Raw genomic sequence first — 21,844 nt, 5'->3', positions numbered from 1 at the left:
AAATTCTAATATCCATTGCCTTTTATCCCCAGAGGAACTCCCAAAATAACTGGCCACTCTCATTCCTGAGCTAAATGTCCATGTGTTGAGACTGCAGATTTGGCCTGATAGTTAGTTTTCAAAACTTGAAAAGTTGTCAAAAGAGGTAGAATATGTGGTTACGTATTTATCAGAATTACCCAGGGCCAGCAGTTGCCTTGAACAAAATAATTTGTGTTATAATCTCTTGATGTCCAAGCTACAGTCTACCTCTGCCATCTTAACCAAACCACTAGTCCTTAAGAAGAGTCAAGATAAGTGACTGATGTGAAGTGCAAGCAGTTTTCAGCATTAATCTGTTTGTGTGTGAGCTGGCACTGAAATGTTGCTGGCAGTAGCAGAATAAGAATGATGTCTATATAGAGAGTTGGCTTAATATTTTACAGAGGTTAATTTACATTAAGCTTGGATACATTTATTTGGAATGCCACCGGCTCTCCTAGCCCTCAGTCAGTGATACCAGTGATGTAGTTGTTGTAATGAAAACCAGTGGAAAATTTTGGAGCAACCCCCATCTCTGCGTCATCTGTCGTTTGTTCTTCTGGCCCTTCCTCCTCCGCACTGAGCAGCACTGCTGTAGATGTGAGCAGTTTAGCCTACAGTACTGCATTGCCTGGCTCTGCCTTCCCCCACAGACACTCAGCCCCCCGCTCGCCCCCTCCTTGTCATTTCCCTGGGAAGTTATGAAAAGCTGTCAAGGCAGACACTAGCCTGTCATCTTGCTTTCCGCCTACACCCCTTCCCAAACCTGACTCCCCTCAGTCTCCCCAACCACCACCATCAACCACCCCACAATACATACACACAAAGAGCAAAAACATTTTGTGAAAATAGACCTGTTGTATAATTTAGACATTATTACATTAACTACAGCATACTCAGTACAGTAGTTAGGGAAGCTTGGTCTGATACAAGGCCATATTTTCCTATCACTAAAAGTTTCAGTGTAGTTATTATTTGGGTTTGACATTTGCCAACAGCTGCCAAGCCCCCAAACATCTGTTCAGTACATAACCACTGTCTCCCCTACCCTGCTCATTTCAGGAGCCTGTTTTGCCACAAGTTTGCTGTGCACACCGATTTCCTATTAACTTTTATTCCTACTGTTTCTGAATGCCAAATAGAAAGGAAAGATGTGGACAAAAAAGAAGGCATATTTAAAAGGAAACAGCTAGAAGACAGGGTATTCGTAATTCACTAATTACCCACAAAGTCACATACCAAATACAGGGGAATGGGGTGAGGACAGGGAGTGAACAACAGAAGTAATACAGTGACAGTCACTGAACTTGACCTCAGCTGACACATTTCTTCAAGCTTTTTTCACTGCCATCTCCCACACCTGCTCTTCTGCAGTTTTTCAGAACTCTATCCAGTGACCAGGGAATTGACTCTGCCAGTTGGAAGGAAGACGGCACAGTTAGTCCTGCTGGTAGGGAGTTACAAGAGAACTATCCTCCCTAATTCCTCCTCCTTTTCAGTACCTGTTGACCATCAAAGAACAGTCTACTTATTTTTGGTACTCATTTTAAAGTATGATCTGTATTCACAAATATATTCTGTACTTTCTAGTAGTAGGTAAGACATTTTCTAAATAGCATAAACAAATGAAATTGTTTAAAAAAAACAGCTTTGTTAGGCTATAATTCACATACCATACAGTTCACCCCTTTAAACTGTTAAAGTCAATGTTTTTTAAATATATTCAGAGTTGTATAGCAATCAATATTAGATTGCTTATGTTAAATCTGATATTAGAACATTTCCATCCTCTTGCAAGAACTCATGCCTTTACCAGTCTCCATTCTCCCCTTAATTCCCTGCCTACACCTGTAGGTAACCACTAATTTACTTTTTGTCCATATAAACTCTGTTTTCTGGGCATTTCATATAAAGAGAATTATACAGTATATGGCCTTTTGTAACTGGCTTCTCCAAGTGAGTGTAGTATTTTCAAGGGTTATCTAGATTGTAGCATAGATCAGTATCTCATTGGCTTTTATTGCCCAGTAGTAATCCATTGTATGGATATACCACATTTTAACCATTCATAAGCTGTCCTAGATGGACATTTAGGTTGTTTCCACTTTTCGGCTGTTACAAATATTTGTGTACAAGTTTGTGTGGACATATGTTTTTATTTCTCTTGAGTACATACCCAGGAGTAGAACTGCTGGATCATAGAACAAATGGAGTTGAACCAATCTTCCTTTAGTTCAGAGTTTTGATTGTCTGATGCAAACATCTCATCTTTTTAATCCAGATGTGGATGCCAACAGAGAGCTGCCACTCACACAGCCACCTTCAGCCCACTCATCCATCACCAGTGGAAGCTGTCCAGGAACTCCGGAAATGCGCAGGCGGCAGGAGGAAGCTATGCGGAGACTAGCCTCACAGGTACAATACTATTCCCAGGTTGTAGGCATGCTGGTTTCATTTTAATATCAAGGGGGCAAAGGTAGGGAGACCATAGGCAAAGTGAACAAAAATATGAACAGGTATACCATGAAAACATGGAGAAAAGTGTTTTTTTCTTTGCTGTTCCTAGAAAAATACCTTATTATTACAGACCCAGAACCTTACAGTTGCAAAGGAATGAATAGATGAGGAAGTTGAGACTCAGTGAAGTTATATGGTTTATCCAAGGTCACGGTATAAATAATAAATAGTTCTTATTTTCATTCCTAATTCAAAATTTGTCCTGCTACACTATACTGTCTAACATTTTTATGTTTGTGTTTTAGATTTCTATTTTTATCAAAGCAATGCATGCACATAGTTTAGAAAATGAAATAATACTCAAAGACATAATAAAAACCTACGATTCTTTCCACCCCTCATCCCACCCTCTCTGCAAAGGCAGCCACTTTCAGCTCTTTGGACTGTTTCTCTGATCTGTACCTTCATATTTCTAATCAACACTTATATACTGCTGTAACTTATTTTTAGCAGTTTTATACATTATATATTGCTTCTTATTATGGATGATTTTAGCTCTTTTATCTTCTTTCCTCCCTCCTTCATCTCAGTGCAGTTTTACCATGATTTTTTACTGAATCCATATTGTAGTATTTTCAGTACTCCTGCAATGCAAATATGGCTCACTGTGGACCTGGATAACAACTAAGGATAACAATTTCCTTCTTGAGCAGTTCTGTTTTTCCTGGATTTATGAAATGGCTCATTTTTAAATTTGCTTATTTTTCTTCAGACCTAAGGCTAAGTCATTTCATAACCCTTAACAGTCTTGTAAAATAACTCTCAGTACAATTTTCCACATCAGTTGCATGTTTCACCCCAGAGTCACCCTCCCCAGAGCCCTCCATTGAGCTCAGTCTGGACCCGTGCTGCCCCAGGCCCACTGCCCGTTGTCATCCTCGAAATTCTCACCACCTGTTTTGTGTTTTTAATCCTCGTCGTCTTCTTTCTTGGTTTCTATTTCTCACTTTGGTGGAGCACATCCTCCAGTAGTTTCCAAATGCATAGAAAGAATGCATAGGAGGTAAGTTTGTTGAGACTTAATGTTTCTAAAAGCAACTTTATTTCATTCTTATACTCACTATTTGTTTGACATAGTATACAATTCTAAGTTAATTATTTTCCCTCCCTGGCTGGCGTAGCTCAGTGGATTGAGGGCAGGCTGTGAACCAAAGCATCACAGGTTCGATTCCCAGTCAGGGCACATGCCTGGGTTGCAGGCCAGGTCCCCAGTGGGGCCACATGAGAGGCAACCACACATTGATGTCTCTCTCTTTCTCCCTCCTTTACTGTCTCTAAAAGTAAATAAATAAAATATTTTTTAAATTATTTTCCCTCAAATTTTTTAAGACATTGCTCCATTTTCCTGAACTTCCAATATTGCTATTAAATAATATGGTGATATTCTTATTTCTAATCCTTTATATATAGCTTTCCTCTCAACTTTTTTCTTTCGTAGTACCCTCTTTTTATCACCATTGTTTTGGGTCTTTCATTTATTTTCTTGGTACCTAGCAAACTGAAGATATTTTAGATTCTGGAAATTGGTTTAGTTTTATTATTAATAATTTTCTCAACCCTGACTGGTATGGTTCAGTGGGCTGGGCATTGCCCTACAAACCAAAAGTTCTCCAGTTTGATTCCTGGTCAAGGCACATGCCTTGGTTGTGGGCCAGGTCCCCAGTTGGGGGGCATGCAAAAGGCAACCCATTGATGTTTCTCTTGCATATACATGTTTCTCTACCTCTCTTTCTCCCTTCCCCTCTCTCTAAAAATAAATAAATAAATTTTTAAAAATGATAATTTTCTCGTACCATTTCCTCTGTTTTCTCCTTGTACAATTCCTTTTAATCAAAAAGTAGATTTATACTGGTACTCTAGTTTTCTTAACTTTTCTCTCCTGTTTTCTATACTATTGTTTTTCTGTTTTGGTTTTTGATCTATCATTAAGAGATTTCCTCAACATTATCTTCCAACACTTTCACAAAAAACTTTTCTTGGCTGTCATGGGTTTAATTTCTAATAACTTTTTTCTCTCTCCAGTTGTTCCCTTTTATTTTATCTTGTTCTTGTTTTATTAATACAGTTTATCTCTTTAATAATTAGGCACTGAAAAACTGTTTGGAAATTTGTGTGTCTAGAGATCTCAACTATAGAGCATTAAGTTGACCCACCAAACTTTATTGGAAATTCCCAAAAGTCAGTGTCAGTCAGTTTTGGTTTTTTTTTTCTTGTGTTGTTCATTCTCTTTAGCAAAGAATCCATCAATCGCCCTTGAGGCTATATATCCTGGGTGCCAGAATTCTGGAGCTAGGCATAAGAAGGCTGGAGTTACACCGTTCATTATGGAGACTTTTACTTCAGCCCCTTGTTTTTAGTCCTGAACTTATCTCTACTTACTCTGTGTGTGGTGTCCCTAAGTATAGATGGTCTTTGGTTTAGTTTTTTTAATGAATAAAATTCTCTTTCCTATGGGTGGCGAGGAAGGTAGTCACCTGCTGGGCAGAATGGGAATGGGGATCTGGGGATCTAACTGCTCCTGATTAAACTTCAGATAATTCCTGTGTTTTCAACTCCCTTCCTTGACCCCATCTTCCATAGTTCCTGGTATTTCTAACTCCTTTGCTTTTCTGAAGTTTTACAGATGATTTGACTTACTTCTGTTAATACCTCGAGGCAGCTTTCATTTGACCTCCTTCTGTCTCTTAAGTCACTTAGGAATCATATATACAGGTTCCATATTTATATGTTATAATCTGAGACTATAAGTACAGATCCCTATAGATGGAGTTTGCATTTCTCTTATTGCCCCTCTTATTTTTTGAGGATTTTCAAGAGAAGAACAGAATGTAAAATATCTGTCTCCAGTACCTAAAGCAGTCTCTTTATTATGGTTAATTAGTAATGAGGAACAGAGTCATCTGCAATATCATAAGATTCTAATAAAATCCCTCCGGCTCAGAGCTAGAAACAGCATGTTTCCTCCAACTGCATTTCTAATCGTCCCCATTTACAGGCCTGCATCTGTGAGTGGGCTTACGAAAACAGTCTAGGGTTTCCCTCATATTCATCACTAACTCGGTGCAACTTTATAGGATCTCTCTTCTTTTTATAAATAGTTCCTACAAATGCTTCAGCCTCTTCTTTAGAACAATCAGAATAAATGTCATCTTAGAAATAGATGAATGCCGAGAGCTTCCATCATCACAGCCATGCATGTATTCATTTAGAATGTATGTTTGGGACACCTATGATGTGAGACTAAAGTTAAAGCAGTGAATAAAACAGACACAGTCCTTGATGTTATGTAACCCACATTCTCATGCTGGGAGGAGACCAGTAAACAAACAAATATATAATACATCAGATGGTGAAGAGTGCTCAGAGGAGCTCAGAAAATTAAGTTTCCCTACATTGTCACTCATCAGGAGAAAAACTTTCAAAATGTTTATGTTCAATATTTGGAAAATGTTAAATATTATTAGTGGGATATTAGTTATTATACCTATTTGAAAAGTTATCACATTTTAAATTCCATGACTGTGTATTTCCTAAGCAAAATATAAGTAAATTTTTTGTACCCAGAGATGGGCTTTTTTATACTTACAATAAACATTGTATAAAAAATAGCTCCTTAGATTAAAATTGATGTTTACATTCAATATTTGGAAAATGTTAAATATTGTAAGTAGAAAATTAGTCATTGTTTATACTTACTGAAGGGACATATGAGGTCTGTCCAGAAAAAGCCCAGCCATTGTTAATATAATGAGAACGGCCTGTATGACATCGATGTAACCTGGCAGCCAAGGAAAGTGGACTGGATTACACATGAGTGAACAAAGACGACTTCACTGTACTAGTCAATAGAGGTGATAGACGCCGTTGCGTGAGCATTTGTACTGTGTGGCTACCTCATTCAGAATGACTGAGCAAGTAAAGCAATGAATATGCATCAAATTTTGCATTTAGCTTTGAACATCACTCCACATAAACTATTTGGATGATTCAGAAGGCCACAGCTATGGGCAACTGGTGATTGGCAGTTTCATCATGACAACACACCCACTCATGCATCATGTCTCGTGCAGTTTTTTGGCAAAACATCAAATCAGCCAGTGCCTCCCCCTCTCTGCCCCCGCAGCCCAGATTTGGTGCCTTGTCACTTCTGGCTTTTCCCAAAACTAAAATGACCTTTGAAAGGGAAGAAATTTCAGGCCATTGATGAAATTCAGGAAAATATGACAGGGCAAGTGACAGCAATTGGGAGAACTATATGAGGTCCCAAGGTGCCTACTTTGAATGGGACTGAGGTGTCATTTTGCTATGTACAATGCTTCTTGTATCTTCTATCTTTTTCAGTAAATGTCTCTATTTTTCACATTACATGGCTGTATACCTTCTAGACAGACCTCGTATTTTAAATTTCATGATTATTTCTTTCTTAAGCAAAATATATAAATACACCCATTTGCACCTAGTGATGGGATATTTTAAGTTTATCCTAAGCATTGTATAAGGGAATGGCCCCTTAGATTAAGATTGTATATTATCCCAGTAATTGTGCCACATGTTACAGTTCAAGTGTACACGTTTGTACTGTAGAAGCATAGAGCAGAAATCAGTAATGTTGCTTCTTATCTATAACAAACCAGTAAGCAGAAATTCTTTTTAATAAGATTTCCAAATCAATTAGTACTTTAATGAAGTAAGCTAATGTGTGAAAATTAAGTATCCTTGTAAAACCTCTTGATTTGATGAAGTTATTAGTGTCAATTTTTGTATAACAATGTCATTGCTATTTTGTAGTATTCTCTCTGTTTCTTGTGCTGCTACTTAATTGAGAACACTGAAGAGTTTTTGCCACAACTTTAGAACAGTTTTATTTGTTGAAGAAACTCCTTCCAGTTGAAGCAACAGATTTTGCTAGGCTGACATCTCTTAAATGTATTCCAGTTAATATTACATATTTCTTCTAAAGGATATAATCACAGTAGAGGGCCACAGAGATCTCATTCAGGGCCTTTCCCGGATAGCTTTTCCAGGTTTTCAATCAGTTAGCTCCAAGTGGTCGAACACACAGGATTCACCAGACAAAGAAAGGCTGGTTTAATGTGTGTTGAACTTGGTACTATTTATGTTGTATTTGTTATTTCATTTCCTCATTCTCACCTTAACCCTGTGAGGTGGTCATTATTATCCACTACCGCACTATTTTGATTAAAGAGGTTTTATAGTATGCTTCCATTTCTGGTAATCAGGACCCTGTTATTTACTTAGTTGTAGTGAGTTTTGGGTAATGTTAAGCTTTGTTATAATTCAAGATCTAAATAGCTGCATGCCACAGATTTTTATTTCAATTCACTTATAGATCACTGATTACCAGGAAGCTTAGGGCCAATACCAAATACAAATTTTAAAGACAAGCAACTATTTTACTTAGTTCATTTGCAATTCCTAGAGAAGTAGGTCTGGCACAGTATAACAGCCCAGGTGCATTTAATCCAGAGATTATTGTCTCAGAGGACTGGTGGTATTTCAAACTCTATACCAAAATTCATTTCTGGACACATGAAACTGATTCTAATTTGACCCTAATAAGTTGATTGGGGACCGTTACTATGAATAAGCACTCAGTTGAATGTCCCAAGATTTCCTAATGGAAAATACTGACATTTATATTTACTCAGTAAATATTAATTGAACTTTCATTAAATACAAACATATAATAAATAACAGGTATGGCTTCACAGTCTAGCAGGAAAGAGAGGCAGTTAAACAGGTGATAATAATAGTTAATAAGCACTATGAGACAGAGATTCCTCAAAAAGTTAAAAATAGAATTGTCGTGTGGTCCAACAATTTAACTTCTGAGTAAAAAAAAAATCAATATCTTGAAGAGATATTTGCACGTACACACAAACACCATGTTTAAAATGGTCCTCAAATGTTTGGAAATATATTCAGACTCACTTATAATTAGAGAAATGTAAACTAAAACAACACTGAGGTGTCATTTTCACCTACCAATACATTCTACTGACGAGGCTGTTGGAAAATAGACATCCCCATACTCGTGGGAATAAAAACTAGTACAGCCTTTCTAGAAGAAAACTTGGCAGTAGTAAACAAAATTTTTTTGACCCAGCATCCCAGTTCTAGGAATCTACCCTAAAGAGACAAAAATATGAAGGGGGACCCAAAAAACCCAGAATTTATTTATAAAATATTATGTGTTTATTCTTACATGTTTAAACTTTAGTCACATTCAAAACATTCTCCATTTGACATAATACACCTATCAAGACATTTTTTCTACTGCTCAAAACAGTTTTTGAACTCATGAATTGTGATGCCTTCAGTGCTCCTGCCATTTTTTGTTTTACTTCTTCCACATCAGCAAAACATTTCCCTTTGAGGACTTTTTTCATCTGGAGAAACAAAAAAATATTTATTTGGGGCAAGATCTAGTGAATAGGGAGGGTGGGGCACAAGGGTCATGCATTTTGGGTTAAAAACTGCCGAATACTTACCACAGTATGGGCAGGTGCACTCACAAATCACCCATCATGAAATGGACAAATGCATTGAAAGAGTCTTCAAAAAAATTCACTGGCTAGGAGGAGAGGGATATAAGGGACTAAATGGTAGTGGAAAAAACAGACAATAAGATTAAATTTAAAAAAATCCACCGAAGCCAAACACAACCTCTCACAACAACACCAGCTGGTACACCAATACAGAAGGGTTACTAGAACACTCACCTAGCAGAGGAAGCCTGTACTACAAGGAGTCTGCCCTCTAGAAGATAATGCATCTCTGCTGGTATATGTAATAACATTTCTTACATTCAATTTTTTTATGCTTAATGATAAGGATTTCAAGTTGTTTTTTCAAGTGATATTTCCAGCATTTGTTAAAGAGCTAGGATGACCACACCTACAGGTTAGGAGTCTGTTCCAAGCAGGACACTTTAATGGATGACTGTTCTCTGAGAGATGATTGAAGAGCTGGAGTCCCAGTAGTATATCTAGGAGTGCTCTTAGAACAAATTTCAAATGCCTATAGGCACAAAGCTAGTGGCTGAAAAAGAGAATAGATAGAACCTTGATGATGACAGTGATGATGATGGAGAGGAAGAGGAAAAGGAGGAAGGCAATGATGATGAGGTAACTATGCGCATACTATGTGCTGAGCACCATGCCAGGTGCTTTCCATATATTCCAGCTGGATCTCCGCTGCCAATTTTGAGTTATCTACACAGTCCTATCACATTTGTGGGTACTACCGAACAACAGAATGGTCTGGTAGATTAAACTACCCTCTGCTCTTATACTTTAGGCAAAGAGTAAGCTCTGTAAATGCAAACAAACAGAAGCCCAGAGTTTAAAACTCCAGGTTCTACCCAGATAGCCCATACCCTAGATAATACTAAGACTCATACATTTCTAAGTTCTTCGAATTTAAGACCTGCACCTCACAAAAATCTCACTCCTTTACTTCTTCCTGTTACCTGATTTTGATCCTCTTGTCTCAAAGTGCTCAGAAAATATTTAATAATTCTTAAATCTGAATTATTTTATCTTTATAGCAGAGCCATAGGCTGTTTATAGCAGAACTATAATTTAGTGATGACTTATATGTGTTTGTTGAAACTAACATGGTTTTTCTCTGAATATTTTATTCCTAATGTTTTGTCATAAGATCCGATTCTTTTCTATAGTGCTCCATGCTGAATAAATATTAGATCAATGCAAATATTTATTCTCAGACTTGCTTCCTATTATGACCCAGAGGGAAAACTCAGTTATCAAATTATAAATATTGATGTTAATTATGATATCTTATGTATACGGTAAAATGTTATCAAATTTCTCATCTTAGATAAGCAGGTTCTGAGTTAGCAGCTTTTATTTTTACTTGAAAAGGTTGAGGAATGGGAAGACAGAAGACCATGTTAGAGAATGAGCAAATAATAACCATGGCTATTGTTCTTGCTACTGATAAACCTGTCTGCATTCTCATCTTTCTTTTGTAGGTGGTAGCCTATCACTATTGCCAAGCAGATAATGCCTACACCTGCCTGGTGCCAGAATTCGTCCACAACGTTGCTGCCCTGCTCTGCCGCTCACCCCAGCTGGCGGCCTATCGGGAGCAGCTTCTTCGGGAGCCTCACCTACAGAGCATGCTGAGCCTTCGGTCCTGTGTTCAGGACCCCATGGCCTCTTTCCGGAGGGGAGTCCTGGAGCCCCTGGAGAATCTCCACAAAGGTACAGATGAGGTACAAAGAAGGTGAAAGATGAAGGCTTTGAGCCCACATTCACCTGGAGCATCTTACCAGAAGTGATTTTTTTTTATCACATTGCCAAAACTGAATGTTCCATAGCTGATACCCTAAAGTATATAGTTAACACATAAAAGATTTTACTTGAAAAACAAAAATACCTACAGGAAGTACTGCTTCCTCCTTTCTTTACAAAAATTCTCATTATCATTTCCAAATATAATGCATTTTTCTTATACTAAAAATAGTAGAGCTTTCAGTCCTTTCTGTGCAGTTCAAATAAATCAGTAAAGCCATGGCTCCAACTCAGTGTTGTGAAGCTTCCATGATTAGAAACCTCCTCAGCCTTTGTGTTTAATGCTTTTTATTGCTCTACGCTTCAGGTCAAAGAAAATGGCAGCCCTGGTTGCACAACTCGGTGTTTACTAATAATCACTTAATTGTCCACTAAAAGGTATAAAGATTTTTTTTTAATGGGAGGAGGGGGTAAAATGGAATCCTTCTCCCTCTCACGCTTATGCCTTTCTTCCTCTTTTCCTCGGCGTCTCTGTTGTTGGTTGTGGCCTAAGTACAACCGTCTTCTCCTTTACCCATTTCTGCCTCGTCCCCTTAACAATGTTTTGCCAATTCTGGAAGATAAAGAAAAAGATCTGAGTAAGCTCGAGATTCCTGAACATTCTTGTTTATTCCTGGGAGGCTTATTTACCTTTCCTGCGGGTTTTGGAGATGCTCATTAGAAAGAACAAGTGATTATAATGTGTTCCTCTGGTTACTGTCTTCAGTTATTTCAGTTTCCATGTGGGTCACTCAGATATCAGAATTTTTCTTCTCAACTCTGATGATCTCTGTCTATATCTCTACTGCCTATTAGCTTTACTGTACCCTAGACTTCTTTAAATCTTGAAATCTCTCCATAATATATTTAAGTATTTTCTGTACATTGAAGTTTCTCAGTCACTAATATAAAATGAAAGGTCATACTAATTTGTTATCATCACTAAAAGAAAGATAACGAACATGTAATGTGTGCCTTTTCTGAACAAAACTGTTGTCAGACATGAGCTTTCTTTTCACTTTTGATCATTTCTGTACAATATATAGAATGCACTGTGATTCAGTTCTGACTTTGGTACTTACTACCATCTATTCTCATGCTGTTTCTCTAATTCTTATTTTTCTCAGGTACCTACATAGTATCTTAGGGTGGGACTAGTAAGGAAGACAGTTCAAGTATTTGTTAAGTGTACATGTAAGTGAGGGCAATGGGGAATCCCTGGCAAGTTTATAAATATAGTTGTAGTTTTACGTATACTTATATGTAAAGTTTAGATAGATTGTCTCTCCTACTTCTTTAATGTTAAAGTACTTTTTATTCTATGAAATAATGGTGATAGTCGACAGTAGTTGTATTTTAAATATTCTTACATTTAAATATGTAAGTAGCAATTTTTAAAACTGCATTTGTCTGTAAACTCTTATAAAAGCTACTGAATTAAAGTATGTGTTTAAATAATCCACAATAGTTTAAAAATGAACATGTAGGAGCATTCTTAAAGGCTGCTTGCATTTGAAAGGCACAATCTAAAGAGCATTAAGGTCTTACCTTTTAAGTTAATAATTGAGAGATTTCATCATCGAGCAAAGAAAAAGGAAATTTAGGAATAGTTCTTATTGTTTTGCAGTGTTATTGCCATTTGGAAATTTTTTGCCTTTATTCATCTGAATCCTAAAAAATAGATAAATATGCCATCCTTATTTCTTAATAGATGAAATATTTTGATACATTGTATTATCTGTATTAATAGGTGATTTCTAAGTAACTCCTTCAGAGGAAGAGAGTCTCAAAAAATTTTTATAAAAAAACAAGATTTAGAACAATGTAATTATCTTAAGTGGGACATGTATTCTTTTAAAAAAAGAAATGATATATTGCCTACTTTACTCATGGGATGAATAATATCTTCTGGGAATTTATACAAGTAAAAATTTAATTTTAAAGCTAACAAATTATTTTGTTCCTTAAAACGTCTAGATCAACCCTGGCCATGTGGATCAGTTGGTTGGAGTGTCATTCTGTACACCAAAAGTTTGCGGGTTCAATTCCCAGTCAAGGCACATACCTAGGTTGCAGATTTAATTCCTGGTTGGGGAGCATGTGGGAGGCAACCAATCGATGTTTCTTTCTTTAAAATAAATAAACATACCCTTGAGTGAGGATTTTTTAAAAAGGCTAAATCATAATTTAGAGAATGTTCTTGATCTTTATAATTGAGAATGTGTTTGAAATGTTTTTCCCAGAAAAAATCTCAATGTATGCATTATCATCAGCCCTTTTTCTTTACTTGGAAATCACTGCTTTCTTATGAAGGAGCCTGGGTTAAGTTAAGGAAAGTGTAATTGAAACGGTGGAGACAGCAGTGTGCTGGTAAATTTTGACGAACAGCTGCAGGAGGAGAACCTGTAACATTTGCCGGTTTCCATTGTGTAAATAAATATTCCCACCTTGGCCAGTTTTAGGCTACCAGCTTAACAACCAGCTCTTGAAAATATTGCAGTGGTCTCTCTTGAACCAGTCAGGATGGCTCTAGCACACCACTGGGTGAGGACAGGTAATGTTGCTCAGTAACAAGGGATAGGTCTATTATATTGCCCAGCAGAATGCAATTAGAATATTCCTCTATGGAAATTAAAAATACAATTACACTTACAAGAGCCACGGTCCTCAAAGTAAAGAACCTAAGAGTCCCCACATGTGTGGGTAAATCCCAATTAGTGCCAAGCAACTCCTCTCTCTTCCTTAATTCTTTGGACTCCTGAAAGTAATCATGTATTTTCTTAGTGATACATCATGTAGAATGCCATTTCATTAATAATCATTGTTAATAGTGAGAACTGGAATCCTAGTTCATTTTGCTGCCTAAAAAGTCACCAGATGAAAGTAATAGTTAAAACTCTTCATAATTTGAAAACTGACTTATAGTACTTAGGATATTGAAATTAAGTTCCTTTATTCAAAGCTTATACTTTAGGGGAGAGTATAAAGTCTTATTAATTATGCAAAGAATGTGAGACCAAAAATATGTAGACTTTTACTTGGACTTGACTTTTTTTTTAAGGTAATTTTTTTTTTAAGATTTTATTTATTTATTTATTTTTAGAGAGGGAAGGGAGGGAGATAGAGAGAGAGGGAAACATCAATGTGCGGCTGCTGGGGGTCATGGCCCGCAACCCAGGCATGTGCCCTGACTGGGAATCAAACCCGAGACACTTTGGTTTGCAGCCTGCGCTCAATCCACTGAGCTACGCCAGCCAGGGCTGGTCTTGACTTTTTTAAAGCCTAACAGAGCCAATCCTGTACAGAAATCCATAGTTTTCCTTTTATTCCCTGCTTCTTTTTTTCCTCCTCAGATAGAACCTATTTCCTACTTCAGGCATACTTCTTTCTTCCCTCTGCCCTTCCTCCCTTCAGAATCTATAGGGGCCTACTGACCAGCAACTTTTACTTGTTACTCAATTCGTTTGTACTAAAATTCATTCAACCTGGCGATTTTTTAAAAATCTCTAATTGTTCAATGTAGTTTAAGAATCAGTAGGCATTTAATGAGAAGAGAAGCCTGATAGCTTATCAAGCCTTTTTCAACAGCATAGCCCTAAAGATAAACTGATTTTGTCCATTTAGGATAGTACAGAGTTCAGGAGGAACTGCACACAACCATGGCAGACTTCCTGTGACTTCTCCCCTGGGGTAGTCACTCAAGGGTCTAGTCTCACTGAAGCTGTTCTAGAGATAGTCGCAGAGGCTCCTCATTCTGTAAGAGCTTGTGATCCAACTGCCTGGTTAAAATCTGTCTGTTAGTTGAGATTCCTTTTCTCTGTTCCTCCATTCCTTCCTTCACACTACGCATTCATATGTAGTCCTATCTACTGCTTTAGACTTCAAATTCAAGACTTTTTAAGCCCCCAAAGGAACATATGATACTGTTCTCTTTAATGCTATCAGAAAAAAAAATCAACACATTCTTTTCAACTTTAAATATAAAAGAAAAGTGAATTACCATGTGCAGGTTCTCAGAAATGCAATGCTGAGATTATCTCACATCTGATAGCATGGGGGGAATGATGATGACACATACATTTCATATATATGTGACAAAAGCTTTCACACCTGATGAAAACAAAATGAATTCCCTAAATGAATTATTCTGTGTCTTTATAATAAATTATGTACCCTGAGTACTTAGTAAACAAACAAAAGACCTTTTCTAATATTTTCTTTTCCAAACACATGTGTCATCAAAGATCCAAAAAGAACTCTTAGCCACATGGTAATTATTAAGTAATTTGTTTCTTTCTATCTCAGAGAGAAAAATTCCAGATGAAGATTTCATCATCTTAATTGATGGATTAAATGAAGCAGAATTTCACAAACCGGATTATGGGGATACGATTGTATCATTTCTGAGTAAAATGATTGGAAAATTTCCTTCCTGGCTCAAACTAATTGTAACAGTTAGGACCAGTTTACAGGTATGTGTTTGCTTTTGGAACATAAATTACTTGCCTTAGAGAGTGCTTAAACCGACAAAGTTCTAGGTTCTTGTTCCTTTAGTGACAAGATTTTCTAAACCTCTACCATATCCTAGAGCAGCGATTTTCCATTAGTGAGCCACGAGAGGCACATCAGTGTGCCGCAAGAATTCTTAAAACATGCAACACCTGACTATTTAGTCAGGGACACTGACCTCTTTTCCCTTAGATTGTCAAATTAAAAAATGACAACAGCCAGTACAACAATAGTCATCAAGTGAATAATCAAAATTGTACCTATTTTTTTGTCAAATTGGCAAAAATAATATATTTTTTGGTGTGCTACAAAATTTTAGTAATTAGTTTACATGTGCATGAGGGGAAAGAGGTTGAAAACCACTGTCCTAGAACCCTGGTAAGAGATGTGATCTAGAGAGAGCATTCTCTGTAATATGACTCGTAGCTCAGATTCCCATTCCTATTGCTCTGGATAAGTTTTGATAAAGTGTCGCTCAAAATAGCATGAAAAAAAGGTGTCCACTTTTCTAGACTTTCCTGAGGACAAACAGCAATGCCAATAGAGTCTCTAATACTCCAATTTACTGTTTGACTTTTACTTTTTTTTTAATTTTTTATTATTGTTCAATTACAGTTGCCCCCATTTTTCCCCCCATTGCTCTCCCCTGCCCTACCTACCCACTTCCCACATTCAGCCCTCCCCCTGCAACTCCGTTGTCCTTGTCCATGTTCCTTGACTTGACCCTTCCCCTTCTTCCCCCATTGTCTCCCTCACCCTTCCCCTCTGGTCTCTGTCAGATTGTTCTTTATTTCCATGTCTCTGGTTCTATTTTGCTCGCTTGTTTTATCATTTACTGCTATGCTGAAGTCAGTTAAATACAATCTAGACTCAGATTTCCTAGTTCCTCCCTCTGCCTCTACCTGAACAACTTTTCTATAGCATGATGGTGGACTTCTACGTGCCTTTCTCTAAGACATACTGGGTTTGAGGTTAATATTAAGGTTTGAGGTTAAATTTACTTACAACTAAGAGATAATATTTTTTTAATTACCTTCTCTAATCACTCACTGCTTACTTAATGGCCTGGACAAAGGACTAGGAATGTGGAACTGAGCCTGTAAAGACGTGTGGTCTAAAGATAAATGACCCCACCTTCCCTGCCATCCTCACTGTAGCTGAGTTGTTTCTTTATGTATTCTTTACCTATTCATACTTGGTTTGGAACAGGGTTTCTCAACCTTTTTTCCCCTAACAATCTACCTTTTTGATGAACATTAAAATCTCACATATTACATACCTATCCCACAATAGCAGGTCCTCAAATAACGTCATTTCTTTTGATGTTGGTTTGCTCTAACACTGATGACGAGAACTTAATTCTTATTCATATCAATTAGCCTACAGTAAAATTTGCTTTCATTATATGTTGTTTCACTTAAAGTTGCAGTATCTGTTGATGAAGTTAACTGAGGACTTACTGTATTTTGATGCAACCCTCTCATAACAATTGCTAATGTACAGGAAGCAGTCTTTGCTTCCCTCTCTTTTCCCCTACTAGGCACTTAGGATTATTCCTGCATATAACCAATTAACTTTATTGCCCTCTTTGATCAAAAACTATACTTCTAATGCTGGCCACTACCTTGCAAGTATTTGTTATTAATCACAAAGTCATTTGAATTAAAGGTTGTGGATGAATCAACAGAAATACATCTTTACAAGTAAATATTATGTAATCTACCATTATCAGTCAATAGCTTGATTGTTCAAGATGAAGAATGAATAAAAGAAACTTCTAGGAACACAATCTCTGACTAGTTTTAGTAAATGTATACTTCGGAGATGTTATCCTCATTTATAATTTTACATAATGCCATGGGCAATCTCAAAAGACATTTTAAGCATGACTTGGTAGAGCAGATAACTTTAATCTTTCAGCTATGCCAAAAAACAGGAAAAGTACTATACATATTAATCTACAAAGTCTAAATCTCAGCGTCTTTGTAGACTTCTCAAATACTTCATTCACTTTAACCAGGGATTTTTAAAAATTGTTTTCATTGAGCTCTGACAGTGAAGTAATTTGTAGGTCTTGAAAAATGAGCTCTCATATTGATCGTTCATTATTTCCACAAACATTTCTTAAGTTCTTCAGGTGTGTCAGGCACTTTCTAGGAGCTAAGGGTACAACAATGGACAAGACAGACAATTTCTCTGCCCTCATAAAGCTTATAGTGAGGATCACAAACAATAAATAAGTAAAAACTTAAACATTAAAATGATAGGTAGTGTTAGTGCTATGAAAACAAATAAAATAGGGTGAAGGGATAAAATGGGGTGAAGGGATAATTGGGGGTGATAGTTATTTTAGACAAGGTGATTGGAAAGGCCCCTTCAAGAGCCTTATCAAGTGATTTATCTTTTTAAAAGATTTCTTTGGCTGCTGGCTGTGTAGATAATACAGTGTAGGGGATCAAGAATGGAAGCAGAAATACAGGTGACAGATGATGGTGGCTCAGAGTGGAGTGGTGATAGTGGAGACCCTAGGAAGTGGTCATATTTGAACAAAATTTTGAAGGAAGATCAAAAAGACTTGATGTGTTGAATGTGGATGTGAGCAAGAGAGAAGATTCAATAATGGATCATGGGGTTTTGGTGAGCAACTAGGTAAATGCTGGAAAAGAGAAAGATCACAGACACCTCCTGTGATTTGGTCGCAGTGTTGCTGGTAATACCATTTTTTAACATGGGAAGATTTTGTGGAGGGGGCAAAGTTCAGCGGTTCTGGTTTGGTCACATTAAGTTTGTCTATGAAACATGCAAGTATAAATGTTTAGCAGACAGATGAAAGATGAGAGCTCAGGAAAAATGACTAAGTTGGAAACATAAAGTTAGGCATTATCCGCATAGAGATATTAGAACCACAGAACCAAATTAACTGTTCTAAGGAGTGAGTGGCTAGATAATGGGAAAAGAATGGAGACCTGAGCCCAGGTGGACTGAGAAATGAAAGCGGAGCCAGCAAAAAGCCTAGGTAGGAGTAGCCAGTGTGCTGAGAGGAAGACTATAGGAACATGCTATGGTTGCAAGCTGCAAACGTGACTCAAAGAGAAAGGTGTGATCCCCAGCATCAAGTACTGCTGAAAGGTTGAGCAAGATGAGAACTGCAGCTTGATTATTGGATTTGGCAAGGTGAAGATTATTGATAACCTTGACAAAACCATTTCAGTGAAGTGGTGGTGTTGAAACCTAATTGCAACAAATCGAAGAGAGAATGGGAAGGGAAGAATGAGATACATACAGGACATAGAGAAAACCTTTGTGTGAAATTTTACTAAAAATGGCAACAGAGGTATATAGGATTGTAGCTGGAAGGAGAAAGTATAGGGCATTTGTCTGTGTGTTCCAGTAGAGTAGAGGGAATTGATGGCAGGAGAGAGAGTGGATACTTAGAGGAGCCAAGTCTGTAAGCAGATAGGAAAAGGTGGAATCTAGAGCATAAGAGTCACCACAGAGCCCTATCACCTTTCCCCAATATAATGTCCAAGCTGGTCACCAAGGTGCTGAGCTTTCCACCATGAGAAGTATTCCTTTGGGCTAAGGCATCTTCAGAAGGTCTTCATTAAAATGCATCATTTTATTCAGAGGGTTAGAAAGCCACATTTTTACATGGCATTCTTTGAGTTCTTACGTATTTCTCTTACTTTGATAGTATGCCATGGTTTACACTGAGAAAAATGGCAACAAAAAAAGTTATATGACACTATTTTCTATTTATTTTAGGAATGTTATTTAGAGCACTGACCATCAAATCACTCCTAAAATATCCTTTATGAAGGACCATACAAAATTATCTTAAGTCTCAATATTAGGAATAGTGTTCCTCCTATGCAACTAATTTGTTTTAATCTAATGCATACTAATACTTGATTATGTTTTCTTCTTTAGCCACTTAGAACTTTAGAATAAATTTTGGGACCCCATAGTTTACCATAAGAGTTAGGGGAAACTGAAGGTCTTTCTCTCTATCTCTCTCTCTCCATCTGTTTTAGGAAATTACCAAGCTGCTGCCTTTCCATAGGATTTTTTTGGATCGACTAGAAGAGAATGAAGCCATAGACCAGGACCTGCAGGCTTACATCCTGCACCGGATACACAGCAGCTCAGAGATCCAGAATAACATTTCACTTAATGGCAAAATGGACAATACTACATTTGGCAAACTCAGTTCTCATCTCAAGACCCTCAGTCAAGGGTCCTATCTATATCTGAAACTCACCTTTGACCTTATAGAGAAAGGTTATCTAGTGTTAAAGAGTTCTAGCTACAAAGTAGTTCCTGTTTCGCTGTCTGAGGTTTATTTACTCCAGTGCAATATGAAGTTCCCGACCCAGTCTTCCTTTGACCGGGTGATGCCTCTTCTGAATGTGGCGGTGGCCTCTCTCCACCCACTGACTGACGAACATATCTTCCAGGCCATCAATGCTGGGAGCATTGAAGGCACGCTAGAATGGGAGGACTTTCAGCAGAGAATGGAGAACCTCTCCATGTTTCTAATCAAGCGCAGAGACATGACTCGTATGTTTGTACATCCTTCTTTTCGGGAATGGCTTATCTGGAGAGAAGAAGGAGAGAAAACCAAATTTCTCTGTGATCCCAGGTAAGCCATAGATCTGAAATAAGCAATTCTGAGCCTATTTTGTATTTGTTGCATGGAGCATGAGTATTGAAACAGTAAGTGTTCTCCATTGAACATTTCACTTAAAGGAAATATCTGTTCTCAAGACAAGGCTATAATGAGATGAACTAATTTATTTTCTTACACTGTTATTTGTTTGAGATTCAAAATCTGCATAGATATGTAGAGTGCTCCCATACATTTCTGTATTTTACTAAATAGTTTTTTCTAATTACACTGGTGATCCCAGGCTATAATTAATTTAGCCATTTAACAGACCTCCTCAATGTACTTAAGATGTGAAGAAAGAATTGGTACATTATTCATCTCTTTGACTTAGAGCAGAATTATTTTTAAATTGTCATTGCCCTTTTAAAAGCCAAACCATTGTTAAAGTCACCAATGACTAATCCCATTAAAGTTTAGCCAGTGCTGAGATTTACACTGGAAAATGGAATCTTAAATCTCACAGTTGAAAAAGACTGGTAACCAACTGAAGTGATCAGCTGGCGTAGCCACTTTACCTTTAGATAAATAAGTTGTCATTATTCCCATTTTACTACAAACGCCTTATGATTCTGAATCAGTTGCCCAACATCATTAAGTTAATAGGTGGGAGAAAGAAGGAGGGACTAGAAGAAGGCTGGCAAATACACGGTATGCACCACCACTCCCCTGTCCTTCAGCCATGGCAGACAGTACTGATTTGCCCCAGCACTCTTTCCTGATGAACTTGACCCTGACTCAAGGATCTTTCTAAGCTCAACAAACCAGACTAAATACAAAACTGTTTCCCATTCTCCTGGGCAGAATTTAGATCTCTAGCATGTGGTTGGGGGAGGGATTCTATTCCTCTATGTCACCTTTTTAAAAGAATTATTCCTTTAATAAAGTTGGTGTTTTCAAAAGCAGATATATTGCTGATTTCTTGGAAACAAAGAAAAACACCAACAACGTAGCTGGCAAATGCAGAGCTTATTCTGGCTCAAAAAGAAGATGGGTCAAATTAGACTGTGACTCATCGGAGAGACTAAACTTCTCTGACCATGCTGGGGTTTCATTACTCTCCTGGCATGTTCTTCACCCCGCCTTCTTAGAGACAACTGTGCTTGTGCATGTGCTGCTCAGCCTACTTCATGCCTATTCATTAGAAAATTAGTTCCAGATTCTGATGACGATATCAAGCCAGTGGGTGGATTTCCTGGTATTTTCCCTGAGAGGGAAATTTTTAAAGAAACAAACTAGTAATAAGAACACGAACTTTTGAGTCAGATTACCTGCAAAGAAATCTTACCTCTCCTAGGAACTGTGACCTTTGGAAAGTTACAATCTGAGACAGTCTGTTTCTGAGACAGTTTTCTTATCTACATAAAAGGGATAATAATTCCTGAAGTTGTTGAGAATTAAGTGAGGTTATATAGTAAATGTATGCCTAGAATAGTACAGAGTACAAACAAAGTGTTTAGGAAATATCCTTCTTTCCTTCCCTCTCTTTGCAGTAATGGGCCCTTCAGGTTCACTTAATCCTGTGCCTAATTGGAAAGGCAGCAACAGTCTTCTGCTATTAGCATTTGGGCACAAGACTTAAGAAGCAAACAAACAAACAAAAAAGCTTAGCCTGAGTCTCTTCTATGAATTGTATGCCATTCCCAAGAGAGTTTCATTATAAATCTCATCAGGACTGCTACACATAGAGTTGGCAACCACATATTTAAGAAAAAGAGACCAATCTAGAATTGCCTGTGAACACTTTGAAATCAGTTTCCAGAGAAACTTTGCTAGTTGATCTGCTCTTTCATCCTGGAACATCTCAGAGGAT

At 37.4% G+C, this 21,844-nt stretch overlaps 1 protein-coding gene across 6 annotated transcripts in view; it reads left to right on the top strand.

Moving 5' to 3' along the window:
• The window catches only part of TANC2 (tetratricopeptide repeat, ankyrin repeat and coiled-coil containing 2), a 313,462-nt gene that overhangs the window by 234,801 nt on the left and 56,817 nt on the right, over window positions 1–21,844 (top strand). For all 6 annotated transcript variants that reach the window (XM_028519226.2, XM_036033534.1, XM_036033532.1 and 3 more), the window contains 4 exons: window positions 2,303–2,436; window positions 10,556–10,787; window positions 15,162–15,328; window positions 19,400–20,007. In XM_028519226.2, coding sequence (XP_028375027.1) covers window positions 2,303–2,436; window positions 10,556–10,787; window positions 15,162–15,328; window positions 19,400–20,007 — 1,141 coding nt within the window. The remainder of the gene's footprint in view (window positions 1–2,302; window positions 2,437–10,555; window positions 10,788–15,161; window positions 15,329–19,399; window positions 20,008–21,844) is intronic.

The sequence above is a fragment of the Phyllostomus discolor genome, chromosome 8, assembly GCF_004126475.2.
Source record: "Phyllostomus discolor isolate MPI-MPIP mPhyDis1 chromosome 8, mPhyDis1.pri.v3, whole genome shotgun sequence".
NCBI lineage: Eukaryota > Metazoa > Chordata > Mammalia > Chiroptera > Phyllostomidae > Phyllostomus > Phyllostomus discolor.
Note: the sequence above shows the minus strand (reverse complement) of the source record. Positions and strands in the feature narration are given on the sequence as shown.